The sequence below is a fragment of the Palaemon carinicauda genome, chromosome 4 (assembly GCF_036898095.1).
Source record: "Palaemon carinicauda isolate YSFRI2023 chromosome 4, ASM3689809v2, whole genome shotgun sequence".
Taxonomy (NCBI): Eukaryota; Metazoa; Arthropoda; class Malacostraca; order Decapoda; family Palaemonidae; genus Palaemon; species Palaemon carinicauda.
In genome coordinates this window covers 33,099,220-33,115,751 of record NC_090728.1, presented here as the reverse complement: position 1 = coordinate 33,115,751, position 16,532 = coordinate 33,099,220, and the positions used below count along the sequence as shown (strand labels likewise).

Genomic DNA, 16,532 nt, shown 5'->3' with positions numbered 1-16,532 from the left:
TAATTCTTATTTATTTCAGTGACTCCATTCCTACATTTGCAGTTAAATTTCTCATCACAGCTACTCTTCCGTGTTCTATAAGACTAGCCCGCACAGATTCCGATCTCCCAAAAAGATTATTTTTCGCTCTCCTTCTCGGACTGAGTCACAAATATACAATCCGTACAATTGTATTTACTATGTAACCAGTCCAAAGAGACTGCCCCTAAAAACAATACTCCTGAACTTTTCAGCTACTCCAGAAACAATCATTATTTGTCCTTCATACTCTCTTTCATATTAGTTTTACTAAGTGGAACCTGGCTCTTTCCTTGAACAATTTAGCTAGATATTTTGTAGGTGTGCCCTAGGATACAGCTTTTGTTTAACTGAATGTACAGTATTGAAGCTATCTTTGCTTGCAACACATTATACAACTGTCAACATGTCCCGACTCATAAATTTCCATCAGTTGCAATATTTGTTCAACCCCCAAAAGTTCCTCCAATGACCAAGACAATATATTTTCCAAAATTTGCTCAAAGACTGTTATGCTAGAGATGAAAAGAATTTAATCTCTGAGGTTCCACTACTTTCTTACACATATATATATATATATATATAGAAAAATTAGTTTTGAAGGAAATCATACCAAAAAAATAATCAAGAATTTGGTAGCGATAAATTTTCAACAAAATATAGGAAATCACATATTCAGATAAATTTTCAAAAAATTAAACTATATGTTCTGAGTCAAAATAAAGTAACTACTCAACTTAATAGTGTTCTTTAGTCATCAGTAACATTGTTGCGGTTCTTTTTTTCCTATGACTCCCCTTTTAAATAGGATGCAGTTTACTGAGTCTCATAAATGCAATGATAAGTTTAAGCCAACTTTAGTTTAAGCTAAACAAATATGGAATTAATGTTAGTTATGGGATATCCAAAGGTTGAATACAGTACAGTATACAGAAGGGTCTTTGGTACAATCAAAGGCCAAGACCCCATATGTCTTTGATAAATTCAATGGCTACTGATAGATTAAAGAAAAAATTTTTCAAGACATGCAGTATACAGAATTTAATCTTTTTAGGGAAAAACTTTGCACATTAAAAAACTCCTCTTTTAGTAAAAAATAACAAAATTAGACAAATGCACCTCTTTTAAAATGGATTTGGATGGTGCAGTGTAAACAATTTCCTTTATGCCAATCAAGTTGCTTATTTTTCAAGAAACTTGTCTTAGAAGAAACTTATCGGGATATACACGTATATAAGATGGGCTTAATTTTTTTTGTCTTTTTTTTTTGTCTACCCTATCTGGATGAGTACACAATGTATTTGCCTGAAAATTGCTGTGTGACAAATAGTCTTCTCTCTATAAAAAAAAAAAATAATTAAATAGTTTGTTCTCATTAAAGTTGCCCATATGAATTACGGTGAATTAACACTGATTCATCAAGCGCTACAAACCCAATTAATAATATACCAGAAAAAAATATAACTGAATTCTTATATCTGTTAAATTACAGTATATAAATCGAATTTTTCTTGAATCTGTCCATTTCCTAAATATTCATCAACACAGCGCTGGACTGCGCTATTTTAGTCAAGAGGTAATTACACCTTTCTCTCAGTGCACCCAAATTTTGAAATTTTCCTTGCATCAATTAATAGATTAACTTTCAACAGTGAAATATGTAAAAGACAAAATGAAAACATATCTTGAGGAAAATAGTAATATATAATATACATCCATTTGGGTTTTAAAAGACAATATAAAAGTAGCATTTGCCAAAGTTAAAAAGAAAAGTAATCTTTACATATTTGACCACTATAAAGGAGTTAGGGTTCACAAAGTGTTTAAACTTAGATAATCTTTGACATAAGCACAAATAAAAGAATACATTTATCATGTTAAAAATGTCTTTGGAGCACTTCTATGACCTTCTCTAATTTTGAAGTCCATCTTTAAAATGTTCATTAATGTAAGTATAATTCTCAATTCTTATTCCTTCCTTTCGTCATACTAAACGTCTACCATATTCAGTATTTCAGCAAAATTCTCACAAATAATTCATTTTGATTGTCTGAATTTTACTACGGTGACCACACTCTAGTCAATATCAATGCCGAATGTTACAAAAGTTCTAATAATCTCTTTTGATAACTTTCCTAACCTATAAGGCACTTCATCATAAGAAGATCTGTGTAATTCTTCTTAGTTTTCAACATAAGATCTGTAATTCTTCTTAGCAATCTAACTCCCAGAATTTTGAATTCAGTAAAGAAATTCCACCTTAATTCTTAATTCAACTTTAACCATTAAACAAAAGTTCTACTCTGATAAAATGTTTGTTCCTAGATTCTAAAACTGTTCAAGGTATTTTCTTATTAGCATTGCATCAGTTTTGAAAGACCATGTAAAGAATTCAAAATTGGCCCAGCTGTTCTTAAAAACACGGCATCTTTCCAAAACATTTTGCTACTCTTACTTTGTTACTCCTGCACTCACAATTTAGTTAGGTAATCCTTTGGTATTCAGCTGGTATACTTAAATCACATATAAGTTTTCTTTCCCAACAAATTTTTTATGTTCCTATAATTGACAGTCACGAAGTATGCAGAGTAAAAGTTTCAAATTATCATGAGATTTGATATAGTATCAGAAAAAGAAAACACAAATCTGCTGGTTTACAAAAAAAAAATGAGAAAATATATTATCCAACCTCTAGATCTGCTCTAATTGCAACATTTCAATAAAAAAAAAGTCACTTCTGAAAGTTTTCTGGATCAGTCTTCCCAGTCAACTTTTCTAACTGTTTACGTCTTACCTGAAACAAATAAAAATAAGAATCATTAGAGACCTTTCTTATACCAAAGAATCCATAAACATTAACCTAATTCCCACTTCAAAAAAAAAAGATATGGTCCTGTACCACAAAACATAAAAAAGAAAAAAAAAAATCACAAAGGCCCTTAACTAACACACCATGCCTGATGAGTAATTGTTTTCTGATGTGATATGTAATATAATAAATGATAGCCCAGAATGCTTCTAATTCCTTTTTAAAAAGTTACTAAAAAATATAATGCATTTCATTTCTTTTAATATGATTAAATTATCTTATCCATTTTAGTCAAGTAAGAAATACTCTACGACATGAATTTTTAACTCCTTTCAGTATCAGTTTCGAATATTTTATGTCCAGTAATTTCACATAATTTTCTATTATTTCTATAACATCTCCTGATGTTCATATAGCTTATTCTCCACAATCTCAGACTAGAAATTTTAGAAATTTTCCCATGTTCTTCCCCTTCAATTAGTGACACAAATATATTGGAAAACCATTCAAGTGGCTGGTTGAGAAAATTAATAAAAAAAAAACCACAAAAAAATAAAAATTCAGTACTGAACTATCATTGAAAAAATTAAATTTGAAAATATGTATTCCTCCTAATTATACAAACCTTGAGCTCTTTGAAATGGATATATATTTTGGCAAAAGCTGAAAGTGGCCAAGAAATCCTAGTGAGGTATAACCACCCAATGCTAGTTAGCATGACGGGGAGGCCGGCTACCCCACGCGCGCGCACACACACACACACACCAGTGATACGACATCACTTTTTATTGCAGGCAGGACCTGCCGGGGAATTAAGTGATAGCGGGACTGGTATGGAAAAAGCTTTCTATACTTAGTAAAAATGTTATTTCTATTAATAAAATAAATTTTTGAATATACTTACCCGGTGATCATATAAGCTGTCAGCTCAACTGCCCGACAGAAAAACCTGAGGACAAAATACGCCAGCGATCGCTATACAGGTGGGGGTGTACATCAACAGCGCCATCTGTCGAGCAGGTACTCAAGTACTCCATGTAAACACAGAACCAATTTTCTCCTCGGTCCACTGGGTCTCTATTGGGGAGGAAGGGAGGGTCCTTTAATATATGATCACCGGGTAAGTATATTCAAAAATTTATTTTATTAATAAAAATAACATTTTTCAATATTAAACTTAGCCGGTGATCATATAAGCTGATTCACACCCAGGGGGGTGGGTAGAGACCAGCATTACATGTTTACATTATTAAGAGCTAAGTATTTTGTATTTCATTTTAGCAGTTATTCAAAATAACAAACATAAAATAAATAAGTACCTGGTAAGGAAGTCGACTTGAACAATTACTCTGCCTTTTTAAGTACGTCTTCCTTACTGAGCCTCGCGATCCTCATAGGATGCTGTGCGACTCCTAGGAGCTGAAGTATCAAGGGTTGCAACCCATACTAAAGGACCTCATCAAAACCTCTAATCTAGGCGCTTCTCAAGAAAAGAATTTGACCACCCGCCAAATCAACCAGGATGCGAAAGGCTTCTTAGCCTTCCGGACAACCCAAAAACAACAATAAAAAACATTTCAAGAGAAAGATTAAAAAAGGTTATGGAATTAGGGGAATGTAGTGGTTGAGCCCTCACCCACTACTGCACTCGCTGCTACGAATGGTCCCAGGGTGTAGCAGTTCTCGTAAAGAGACTGGACATCTTTAAGATAAAAAGACGCGAACACTGACTTGCTTCTCCAATAGGTTGCGTCCATTATACTCTGCAGAGATCTGTTTTGTTTGAAGGCCACTGAAGTTGCGACAGCTCTAACTTCATGTGTCCTTACCTTCAGCAAAGCATGGTCTTCCTCATTCAGATGGGAATGAGCTTCTCGTATCAACAGTCTAATATAATAGGAAACTGCATTCTTCGACATAGGTAAAGAAGGTTTCTTAATAGCACACCATAAAGCTTCTGACTGTCCTCGTAAAGGTTTTGTTCGTTTTAAATAGAACTTAAGAGCTCTAACAGGGCACAAGACTCTTTCTAGTTCATTTCCAACCAAATTAGAAAGGCTTGGAATATCGAACGATTTGGGCCAAGGACGAGAAGGTAGTTCGTTTTTGGCTAGAAAACCAAGCTGCAAAGAACATGTAGCCGTTTCAGATGAAAATCCGATGTTCCTGCTGAAGGCGTGTATCTCACTGACTCTTTTAGCTGTAGCTAAGCAGACGAGGAAAAGTGTCTTTAAAGTGAGATCTTTAAAGGAGGCTGATTGTAGCGGCTCGAACCTTTCTGACATAAGGAATCTTAGTACCACGTCTAAATTCCAACCTGGTGTGGCCAAACGACGCTCCTTCGAGGTCTCAAAAGACTTAAGGAGGTCCTGTAGATCTTTGTTGTTGGAAAGATCTAAGCCTCTGTGACGGAAGACTGCTGCCAACATGCTTCTGTAACCCTTGATCGTGGGAGCTGAAAGAGATCTTTCCTTCCTCAGATATAAAAGGAAGTCAGCTATTTGAGTTACAGAGGTACTGGTTGAGGATACTGATACCGACTTGCACCAGCTTCGGAAGACTTCCCACTTCGACTGGTAGACTCTAAGAGTGGATGTCCTCCTTGCTCTAGCAATCGCCCTGGCTGCCTCCTTCGAAAAGCCTCTAGCTCTCGAGAGTCTTTCGATAGTCTGAAGGCAGTCAGACGAAGAGCGTGGAGGCTTGGGTGTACCTTCTTTACGTGTGGCTGACGTAGAAGGTCCACTCTTAGCGGAAGAGTTCTGGGAACGTCCACTAGCCATTGCAGTACCTCGGTGAACCATTCTCTCGCGGGCCAGAGGGGAGCAACCAACGTCAACCTTGTCCCTTCGTGAGAGGCGAACTTCTGCAGTACCTTGTTGACAATCTTGAACGGGGGGAATGCATAAAGGTCTAGATGGGACCAATCCAGTAGAAAGGCATCTATATGAACTGCTGCTGGGTCCGGGATTGGCGAGCAATAATTTGGGAGCCTCTTGGTCATTGAGGTTGCAAAGAGATCTATGGTAGGTTGGCCCCATGTGGCCCAAAGTCTCTTGCATACATTCTTGTGAAGAGTCCATTCTGTTGGGATGATTTGACCCTTCCGACTGAGGCGGTCCGCCATGACATTCATGTTGCCTTGAATGAACCTCGTTACTAGAGACAGGTTTAGATCTCTTGACCAGGTGAGGAGGTCCCTTGCGATCTCGTACAACTTCATAGAATGGGTCCCTCCTTGCTTGGAGATGTACGCCAAGGCCGTGGTGTTGTCGGAGTTCACCTCCACCACCTTGCCTAGAAGGAGGGACTTGAAGCTTTTCAAGGCCAGATGAACTGCCAGTAGCTCCTTGCAGTTGATATGTAACGCTCTTTGCTCCGAGTTCCAGGTGCCCGAGCATTCCCGACCGTCTAATGTCGCACCCCAGCCCGTGTCCGATGCGTCCAAGAAGAGAACGTGGTTGGGGGTCTGAACAGTCAGGGGCAGACCCTCTCTGAGGTTGATGTTGTCCTTCCACCAGGTCAGTGATGACTTCATCTTCTCGGAAATAGGGATCGAGACCGCTTCTAGCGTCTTGTCCTTTCTCCAGTGAACAGCCAGGTGAAATTGAAGGGGACGGAGGTGCAGTCTCCCTAACGCGATGAACTGGTCCAGTGATGAAAGCGTCCCTATCAGACTCATCCACTGTCTGACTGAACATCGGTCCTTCATTAGCATGTTCTGGATGCATCCTTGGGCTTGACTTATTCTGGGGGCCGACGGAAAAGCCCGAAAAGCTTGACTGTGAATCTCCATCCCTAGGTACACTATAGTTTGGGATGGGACCAGTTGGGACTTTTCCATATTGACCAGGAGACCCAATTCCTTGGTCAGATCTAGAGTCCACTTTAGATTCTCCAGACAGCGACGACTGGACGAAGCTCTTAAAAGCCAGTCGTCCAAATAGAGGGAGGCTCTGATGTCTGCTAAATGCAGGAATTTGGCAATATTCCTCATCAGTTTCGTAAAGACAAGAGGCGCCGTGCTTAGGCCAAAGCACAGGGCTTGAAATTGGTAGACAACCTTCCCGTAAACGAACCTTAGAAAAGGTTGGGAATCTGGGTGGATGGGGACGTGAAAGTAAGCGTCCTTGAGGTCTAAAGAGACCATCCAGTCTTCCTTCCTGACCGCTGCTAGAACAGACTTTGTCGTCTCCATGGCGAACGTCTGCTTGGTGACAAAGACATTCAGAGCACTGACGTCTAGCACCGGTCTCCACCCTCCTGTCTTCTTTACTACTAAGAAGAGACGGTTGTAGAAGCCCGGGGATTGATGGTCCCGGACTTTGACTACCGCTCCCCTTTCTAGTAAGAGAGACACCTCTTGCTTCAAAGCTAGTCTCTTGTCCTCCTCTCTGTACCTGGGAGAGAGGTCGATGGGAGTCGTTGCTAGAGGGGGCTTGCGCAAGAATGGGATCTTGTACCCCTCTCTGAGCAACTTCACAGATTGTGCATCTGCGCCCCTGTTCACCCAGGACTGCCAGTAGTTCTTGAGTCTGGCTCCCACTGCTGTCTGAAGAAGGTGGCAGTCAGACTCTGCCTCTAAAGGACTTGGTACCTTTCTTCTTGCTCCCACGTTTCCCTTCGGCACGAGCACCTCCTCTGCTGGAGGCTCTGCCACGAAAGGGCGGAATAAATCTTGACGCTGGAGTATCCATCCTGGGTCTAGACACGGAAGGCAAAGGGGTGGCTTTGCGTGCAGATGACGCAACTAGGTCATGCGTGTCTTTTTGAATCAAGGAGGCAGCAATCTCCTTGATCAACTCCTCTGGGAAAAGGCACTTCGAGAGAGGAGCAAACATAAGCTCCGACCTCTGACATTGTGTTACTCCAGCTGACAAGAAGGAGCAAAGGTTTTCTCGTTTCTTGAGGACCCCGGAAACAAACGAAGCCGCAAGCTCACTGGAACCGTCCCGTATGGCCTTGTCCATGCAGGACATAATTAGCATGGAAGTTTCCTTGTCAGAAGGGGAGGTCTTCCTGCTCAACGCTCCCAAACACCAATCCAAAAAGTTAAACACTTCGAACGCTCTGAACACTCCTTTCATCAGATGATCTAAATCTGAAGGAGTCCAACAAATCTTGGAGCGTCTCATGGCCAGCCTGCGGGGAGAGTCTACTAGGCTTGAGAAGTCGCCCTGGGCAGAGGCAGGAACTCCCAAGCCGAGAACTTCTCCCGTGGCATACCAGACGCTCGATCTGGAAGCGAGTTTCGCAGGGGGAAACAAGAATGCTGTCTTCCCAAGGTGCTTTTTGGACTGCATCCAATCTCCCAACACCCTTAAAGCTCTCTTGGACGAGCGGGCGAGGACGAGCTTCGTAAAGGCAGGCGCGGATGACTGCGTGCCTAAAGCGAACTCAGATGGAGGTGAGCGTGGGGCCGCAGAAACAAACTGATCGGGATACATATCCTTGAACAGTGCAAGTACTTTCCTAAAGTCCAAGGAGGGAGGCGTGGTCTTGGGTTCGTCGATGTCCGTGTGCGGGTCGTCAAGGTGTGCAGCGTCGTCATCATCAGAGAGTCCATCGTCTGAATGCTGAGGAGGAAGCGGCAAAGGAGTAGGCATTGGCTGGACAGCTGAGTCCGGCAGCACGGGTGCATGCGTGACTGCACTGGACGCAACGTCATGGAACTGTTGGCCAGTCTGTGAGCTGGCAACAACCATAGCTGCGCGGGGGCGCAAAGCGTCTGCTCCTAACTGTCTAGTCTGCTGTGGGCGAGTAGGGGTAACCACAGTGGGTTGCGGAGGTTGACGCACCGCGTCAAAACAAAACAACTTAGGTTGTTGTTGTTGTAACTCGCGAACGTCAACGGAGGGTTCCGTGCGTCGGCGAACGTCAACATGCGGCTGGCAGGGTACAGTGCGCATGGGTGGCGGGACTCTCACAGCTGGAGTGCGGGAGGAGGTAGCCTCAGCGTCAACTGGACGCACAACCGTGGTTGGTTGTAGGCTAACGGGTGCAGCGTCAACCTTCTCCGCACGAAAGTCCTGCATTAAAGATGACAACTGTGTCTGCATGGTCTGCAGCAAAGCCCACTTAGGGTCTACAGTAGCAGGTGCGGCAACAGACGGTGTTACTGCCTGTTGCGGTACCGCTTTGCCTCTCTTAGGAGGTGTGCAGTCATCTGAAGACTGCAGCGAGTCCGAACTGACCCAGTGGCTACAACTGGGCCGTTGGACTTGCGCGGAAGGGACCTTGCGTTTGAGAGGTCGTGAGACCTTGGTCCATTGTTTCTTCCGAGAAACATCTTCCGCAGACGAGGAATAAACGGGCTCTCTCGTCTTCTTGTGGGTGGGGCGATCTTGGCAAGATACGTCCGAAACCACGGAGGGAACGTCTGTCCGCTGATTAAAGCCTGTCGAACCCTTTGGTCGTACGACATTGCTTCTCCCCTGGGCTTGGGAGCTTGCAAGAGGTCCCAGACTGGGAGGACGACAGGCACGAACAGACGCACCCTCAAGCGCAACACTAACACTTTCCACAACACTACCACTCACTTTGTCACTACCCACTGCACTCTTACCCTTCAACTCCCTGACGTCTGCCATGAGTTGGTTACGGTCACTCGCCAATGACTCGACTCTCTCACCCAGAGCCTGGATGGCACGCATCATATCTGCCATCGAAGGTTGTTGAGTGCTAGAAGGGGGATCAGGAGCAACCACTACAGGGGAAGGAATAGGTTGTGGGGCATGGGGAGAGGAAAAATCAACTGAGCGAGATGAACTCCTCCTGACTCTATCTCTCTCTAGCCTACGTGAATATTTCAGGAATTCGAGAAAATCGAATTCCGAAAGCCCAACGCATTCCTCACATCGATCTTCCAATTGACAGGTTTTACCCCGACAATTGGAACAAATGGTGTGCGGATCGATAGAGGCCTTCGGAAGACGCCTTGAACAGTCCCTAGCACTACACTTCCTGTATTTAGGGACTTGAGAAGGGTCACCCATCTTGAATTAGTTAAAGGGGAATTCAAAATCTATCCAAGTCGTCAACAAATAATCCAAAATTCAATCAAAGAATGCAAGGAAGTATTGAAGATAACCTCTGCAAAGCGAAAGCTAATAACTAGAAATGAGTACTTCACCAAAATCTGTGAAAATCAATCCAGTAAGCAACAGCGTATTTAGTAGGTCTTGCCGGTGGCACGACAGAGAGAAAATTGGTTCTGTGTTTACATGGAGTACTTGAGTACCTGCTCGACAGATGGCGCTGTTGATGTACACCCCCACCTGTATAGCGATCGCTGGCGTATTTTGTCCTTAGGTTTTTCTGTCGGGCAGCAGAGCTGACAGCTTATATGATCACCGGCTAAGTTTAATATTGAAAATTACAAATTACTGTATTTCCATATTTGTCATTTGTTCCAACACCTAATACAAACCCTTTTGCACTTTACAGTGGTCACTCACCTTTAGGTGGATCAAAATCCCAACTAGCCGGCATTCTGACCTAGAGTGTGATTTTGTGCTTCGCACAAGCTGAATAGACACACACTGACACCTCGCTTATGTTCAAATGTATGCGAGAGCTAACGGCCTAGGCAATTGGTGTGACTATGTGTGAACTAAGCATTGTGACTTGAACAGGTAAGGATAGTTGGAGTCCTACTCCATACTTAACCTAGACATTACCCGACTCCACCTAGCTGAAAGGATGGGGACATAACAAATATGTTACATATATCAGGCTACACAATGAAATATGGTACAACCTACAGAAAGAGGAAGTCAGCTTGCAGAGTTCCATGGGTGCTGCAACCCCAAAAGAAGGGAGAATGAAGACCGAAGAGGCCAGTCACTTGAATATCAATTTTACACTTAATCCCCGGTAACGTCTGCCCTCGACTGACTGCTACTTGTCATACAATGGAGATGAGGTGTTTAGACCAGGCCACCACACAACTCAAGGAGAAAGTGCCCAGCTTCCTGTGGGTTACGTCTTGCAGGTTGTGAAGGTAGTTTGATGGTTCCAAACACCCGACTGTAATACCTACGCCACAGAGTAGTTCTTCTTGACTGCTAAGGACGTACTAATACCCTCAACATCATGAGCTTTGGGTGTACGACGTTGTGGAGGAGAGTCAGGATTCAATGCACGATCAATAACCTGTTGAGAATCAAGGAAGAGATAGTGTTCCTGGTGACTCTCCTCTTCACCCTACCTGTACTGACAGTCTGTTGACATGTAGGTGAGCTCCTGTTGTTTGTTTAAGGTTACTCCTCAGTGTCCTCACAGGCCATTGTAACACTTAATCTGGATCATCGATTACAGAACGGATACTTTCAATCCAGAGAGGTCTAATCTAGGCTCCGCCATAGCCGGATTTTGAGTCTTAGCAACAAAATCAGGACTGAAGTTGATTGTTACCTGTCCCCATCCCCTTGAATGGGCGATGATGAAGGACACACCATGCAGCTCACCGACTCTCTTTACAGAGACTGGGGCAACAAAGACGACTATCTTAAGCAACAAGTCACAGCCTGATGACTGACGAAATGGGTCGTAAGGCGCTCCTATCAGGGTCCCCAGTTCGTGTAATACTGTATGTTCCAAAGAAGTGGTCTGACTTCCGGCTGAGGGCAGGTACATTCAAAACTCCATATGCGAGACAATTCCATCAAAGAGGAAATGTTAACTCGGCTCAATCTAAAGGCGAGGCTCAAGGCTGAGCGGTAACCTTGCCAGATTGCCTGGGGATCTGGTACTGGCAAGCAGTACACAAAGTTTCCGGTTGAGGGACATCATGAACAGGTCTATCATCACTGAACCCCATAACGTAAAAAATTTGTTTTCTTTCTGATGTTTCAAGGACCACTCAGAGCCAATTATCCGAGTCTTCCTGCTCTGGTTATCGCCCAGTACATTTTTCTTGCCTGGAATGAAATGGGCTGATAGTGCTACCGAGCTATCTTCCGTCCCTCTTATCTCTAAAGCTAGATGGCACAACGAACTTTGAAAAGGTACCTCCTTGTTTGTTTATGTATGCCACTACCGTGGTGTTGTCACTCATCAGAACCATGTAGTGTCATGAAAGAGGCAGTTGGAATTGCTTAAGGCCCCGAAAGGCTACCCTTATTTCTAGGAGGTTCATGTGGCACTCATTTGGACTCAGGCCAAAGTCCGAAGGCCACGTGGTGCAATGGGTGAGCACCCCACCCTTCTTTTGCCCATCTGTGAAGAGCATCAATTCTGCGGAAGGTGAGAGTAGATCTACTCCTATGAGTAGGTTGGTGTCTGACACCCACCAACTCAGGTCTCTCTTTTGCTTGGGCCCCACAGAAACATGAAAATTCAGAGGGTCTTTATTCTGAGACCAGAAGGCCTTTAGCTGCCACTGGAGAGACCGGATGCAAAGACAGTCACTGGGCACCAGACGCTCCAGGGAGGACAGGTGACCCAACAGCTGCAGCCACCGATGTGCTGGTAGTGAGGTTTGCTACAGAATGGGGCAAGCTGCCTGCTTTAATCTCTCTATTCTGCCTTTGAACAGGAAGACTTTGCCTGGTTGCGTGTCATTTGCATTCCGAGATATATCAGACCTCATGATTTACCACAATTCCCAGATTGCAGAAAAACCTGGGAAGCTTGTCTCAATGAAGGAGAACGGTCTCCATCGAGTCTGCTAAAATCAAACCATCAGCTAGGTAATGCAGTAGATGAATGCCATTCTTGTGTGCCAAGGTTGACATTAGGAAACAGACCCTTGTGAATACCAGAGGAGCTTTTCTCATGAATACCTGATTAGCTGTGAACAGGCCAAAGAACAGCACCTTGAATTGGTATATCTTCTTGTTCAGGATGAATCTTGAGTACTTTCTCAACGACAGATGGATCGGGATCTGGAAGTATGCGTCTTTCAAATCTAGGTTTATCATGAAGTCTTTTGGTCTGACAGCCTGTCTGACCATTTCTGCCATCGCCATTTTTAACAGAGTTTGTTGGACAAACTCGTTCAGGGCTGAGATATATCTCTGAAATATCTTTTTTCTTTAATACTGTACTGGATACAATAAAAGTACTATCATACAATATAGAACAATGCAAATAATAAAAAGTACAAAAAATACAGTAATATTACATGAGAGGAGAAGAGGTCTAATGAAACCTTGAAGATTCTATAGAAAGGGGAAGCGACAATAAACAGCCTCTGTACCCCCTTCGGCGTCTTGTTCCGAAAAGCAATGCTACGAAGAGCTGGAACGAGGCATGGATGAACCCAGCACTTGTTTCCTGAAACCCCAAGGGGCAACCACTCAGGCGAGGAAAGCCTCGCTCGCGAATGAAATAGCCGCTCAACACCAAATGGTAAAGCTTGGTGCTTAATACTTTGCAAGCCCTCAGTGCACTAAGCAAGCTCACTCTCGAGGCGCGCATCATAATCGGCGAGCTGAGAAATGTGATCAACGTCAGATAGTAGGTTCTCCTCAAGAAGATCACCCTACTGGTAACCACAAGGGTTACTAGTATGCAACTGCTCTCGTTCGTCTGGTGAAGCAGGGCAAACGAACGGAGTAAGAGCAGAATGAAGGTTATTACAGCCAAGGGGTCGAAAAGCTCTTTCGGTGCATTACCTCTGGGGTCTCAAGGGAGAAGACCATAGTCAATCCTTACCCCCAAGGAAGGCCAAATGTAACCCACAGCGTCACCGGAGGAAGACCCCTACAGGCAAGGGAGGCGCTGCTTCGCTAGGGGAAGCGGCGGTGTCCTCAGAACCTAAGGGTTGTTCAGGAGTCAAACGGCCATCACTCTTGTTCAACCATTCCCCAGAGGAGACCAATCAAGCAGAGCCAAAAGGAGAGAATGAGGAGTCAGAGAATGACATCAGGACTTCTTTACCTTTGAGGAAGACCACGAAAGAGAAGTCTCTATTGAACGTGGAGTGTTCTTCTGACACCTACCAAACCACACTTACTGGGAGGATGGCCATTCCCGACATACACCACAGGGAGATTCTTGCTAGTAAGAGTGACCTCTACACCCATGACAAAGGGCGTGAGAATCAGTCTCCGGGGCTAACAGGAAGGTGTCACAAGGGCGACCTTCCACGCCAGGACAAACCCCCATCGTGAGGCCTCATGATACACACACTCCTGAAAAAAAATTAAATAAAGGTTTTGGGTCAGTTTTATTTTTCTAAATAAAGGCTAAAAGGAGAGAAGGACAGTCTTCTTTATCGAGCCAAAATAAAAAGTGACGTCATACCACTGGCGTGTGCATGAGTGGGGTTGCCAGTCGACCCCACACTAGCCCTCCTACTAACTAGCGGTGGGTGGTTATACCTCGATAATAAGTCTTTTAGCTAGTTTCAGCTTTTGCCGAACTATATAACCACTATAAAGAGCGAAATGGTTTGTACTAGGTGTTGGAACAAAGAAGCATCTTATTAAAAACCCTTGAATTTGTATGGGAAATATAGCATTTCCCGTGTTATAAGACGCAGTTTTTTACTGAAAATTACCCCAAAAGTCACCCTGCAAATTACCCCAAAAGTCACCCTGCAAATTACCCCAAAAGTCACCCTGCATTTTAACACTAGGATAAAGTTGTATAGGGGAATTTGACTACCCTCAAACACCCCAGTAACAACATACACACACACACACTCACCAAACATAACATATAAGCTGACAATTATCATTTATATTTAATGAATGAATTTATTTTGAATGAACTTTCTTTAATAAATAAAGGTAATGAGATATATTTTTTGTTTTGGTGGTCAGCAGATGAACTCGCCAACACCATATACATACAAACATGCCAACTAATGGTATCCAAGCTGTTGTTTATGCAGCATTTACCTATTTTTTCATATTTTGTTAATATTTTGTAATAAAGCAATATTTTGATAATGACTTGGTTGCATACATACATACATATACCAAGGCACTTCCCCCAATTTTTGGGGGTAGCCGACATCAAACAAATGAAACAAAGGGGACCTCTCCTCTTTACATTCCTCCCAGCCTGACAAGGGACTCAACCGAGTTCGGCTGGTACTGCTAGGGTGCCACAGCCCACCCTCCCCCGTTATCCACCACAGATGAAGCTTCATAACGCTGAATCCCCTACTGAACAGAAACTTGAACAAACATCTCTCTGCAACTTGAGAGCAGTGTTACCAATTTAGCTGTAAACTAACTAGACCTAGAGTCACACAAACATGAGAAAAAATATTCCACCATGTGAAGATTCTAAAGAATTCTGTATTTAATCAATAATTAATTTTATATGAAAATTTATACAAGAGGAATTTGGGAAATATTACTTGAATTTTACTTCTCTACCAAAATTTCATCAATACTGCTTTCATGTCAACAAACCCTTGAAAACATAGGTACGATGGTGGTAGTAACTACAACTGTTTTAAATGAATATGTAATAAAACTGGGTTAAGAGCTAATTAATATTTACCTATCACATTTCATAATGCACCCAAAATATGAAAATTTACTGACACGAAAAATCACACTACGATCACAGACTAGGAATTGCTGCTATGATAGGTTGAAAAATCCTTAATTTCATTTTTTCACAAATTGGTTAGCTATATAGTCTATAGGGTTGCATCTTACCAATTGTAGCGTCTTATGACACGGGAAATAAAGTATATAATGAGCCAATTACTTCATAAAAAGACTCTAACCTAAGTGCATTAGGTTCAATAAATGACACACTTACCTAATATGTAAATAAATGATGCACTTACCTAATATATTAATGTTATATTACAAAACTCATTATTACTTACTTTTGCATAAATTACAATATGTTATTTTCCTTAGTAAAATAAATTTTTGAATATACTTACCCGGTGATCATGTAGCTGCAACTCTGTTGCCCGACAGAAAAAACCTACGGTCGGGATACGCCAGCGATCGCTATACAGGTGGGGGTGTACAACAACAGCGCCATCTGTCGAGTAGGTACTCGGGTACTTCTTGTCAACAAGAACCAATTTTCTCCTCGGTCCACTGGGTCTCTATGGGGAGGAAGGGAGGGTCCTTAAATTCATGATCACCGGGTAAGTATATTCAAAAATTTATTTTACTAAGGAAAATAACATTTTTCAATATTAATCTTACCCGGTGATCATGTAGCTGATTCACACCCAGGGGGGTGGGTGGAGACCAGCATACATGTTAACATTAGAAGCTAAGTATCCCGTATTTCATTTTAGCAGTTATTCAAAATAACAAACATAAAATAAATAAGTACCTGGTAAGGAAGTCGACTTGAACCATTACTCTGCCTTTTTAAGTACGTCTTCCTTACTGAGCCTCGCGATCCTCTTAGGATGCTGAGCGACTCCTAGGTGCTGAAGTATGAAGGGCTGCAACCCATACTAAAGGACCTCATCACAACCTCTAATCTAGGCGCTTCTCAAGAAAGAATTTGACCACCCGCCAAATCAACCAGGATGCGAAAGGCTTCTTAGCCTTCCGTACAACCCAAAAACAACAATAAAAAGCATTTCAAGAGAAAGATTAAAAAAGGTTATGGGATTATGGGAATGTAGTGGTTGAGCCCTCACCTACTACTGCACTCGCTGCTACGAATGGTCCCAGGGTGTAGCAGTTCTCGTAAAGAGACTGGACATCTTTAAGGTAAAATGATGCGAACACTGACTTGCTTCTCCAATAGGTTGCATCCATTACAC

The 16,532-nt window shown here is 42.7% G+C and overlaps 1 protein-coding gene across 1 annotated transcript in view; it reads right to left on the bottom strand.

Annotated features, from left to right (window-relative positions):
- Positions 1-1,280: 1,280 nt before the first annotated feature.
- LOC137639362 (serine-rich adhesin for platelets-like) overlaps positions 1,281-16,532 on the bottom strand; it is an 81,516-nt gene continuing 66,264 nt past the window's right edge. The window contains exon 10 of the mRNA XM_068371637.1: positions 1,281-2,812. Within this exon, the coding sequence (XP_068227738.1) occupies positions 2,750-2,812 (63 nt within the window). The 3' untranslated portion in view covers positions 1,281-2,749. The remainder of the gene's footprint in view (positions 2,813-16,532) is intronic.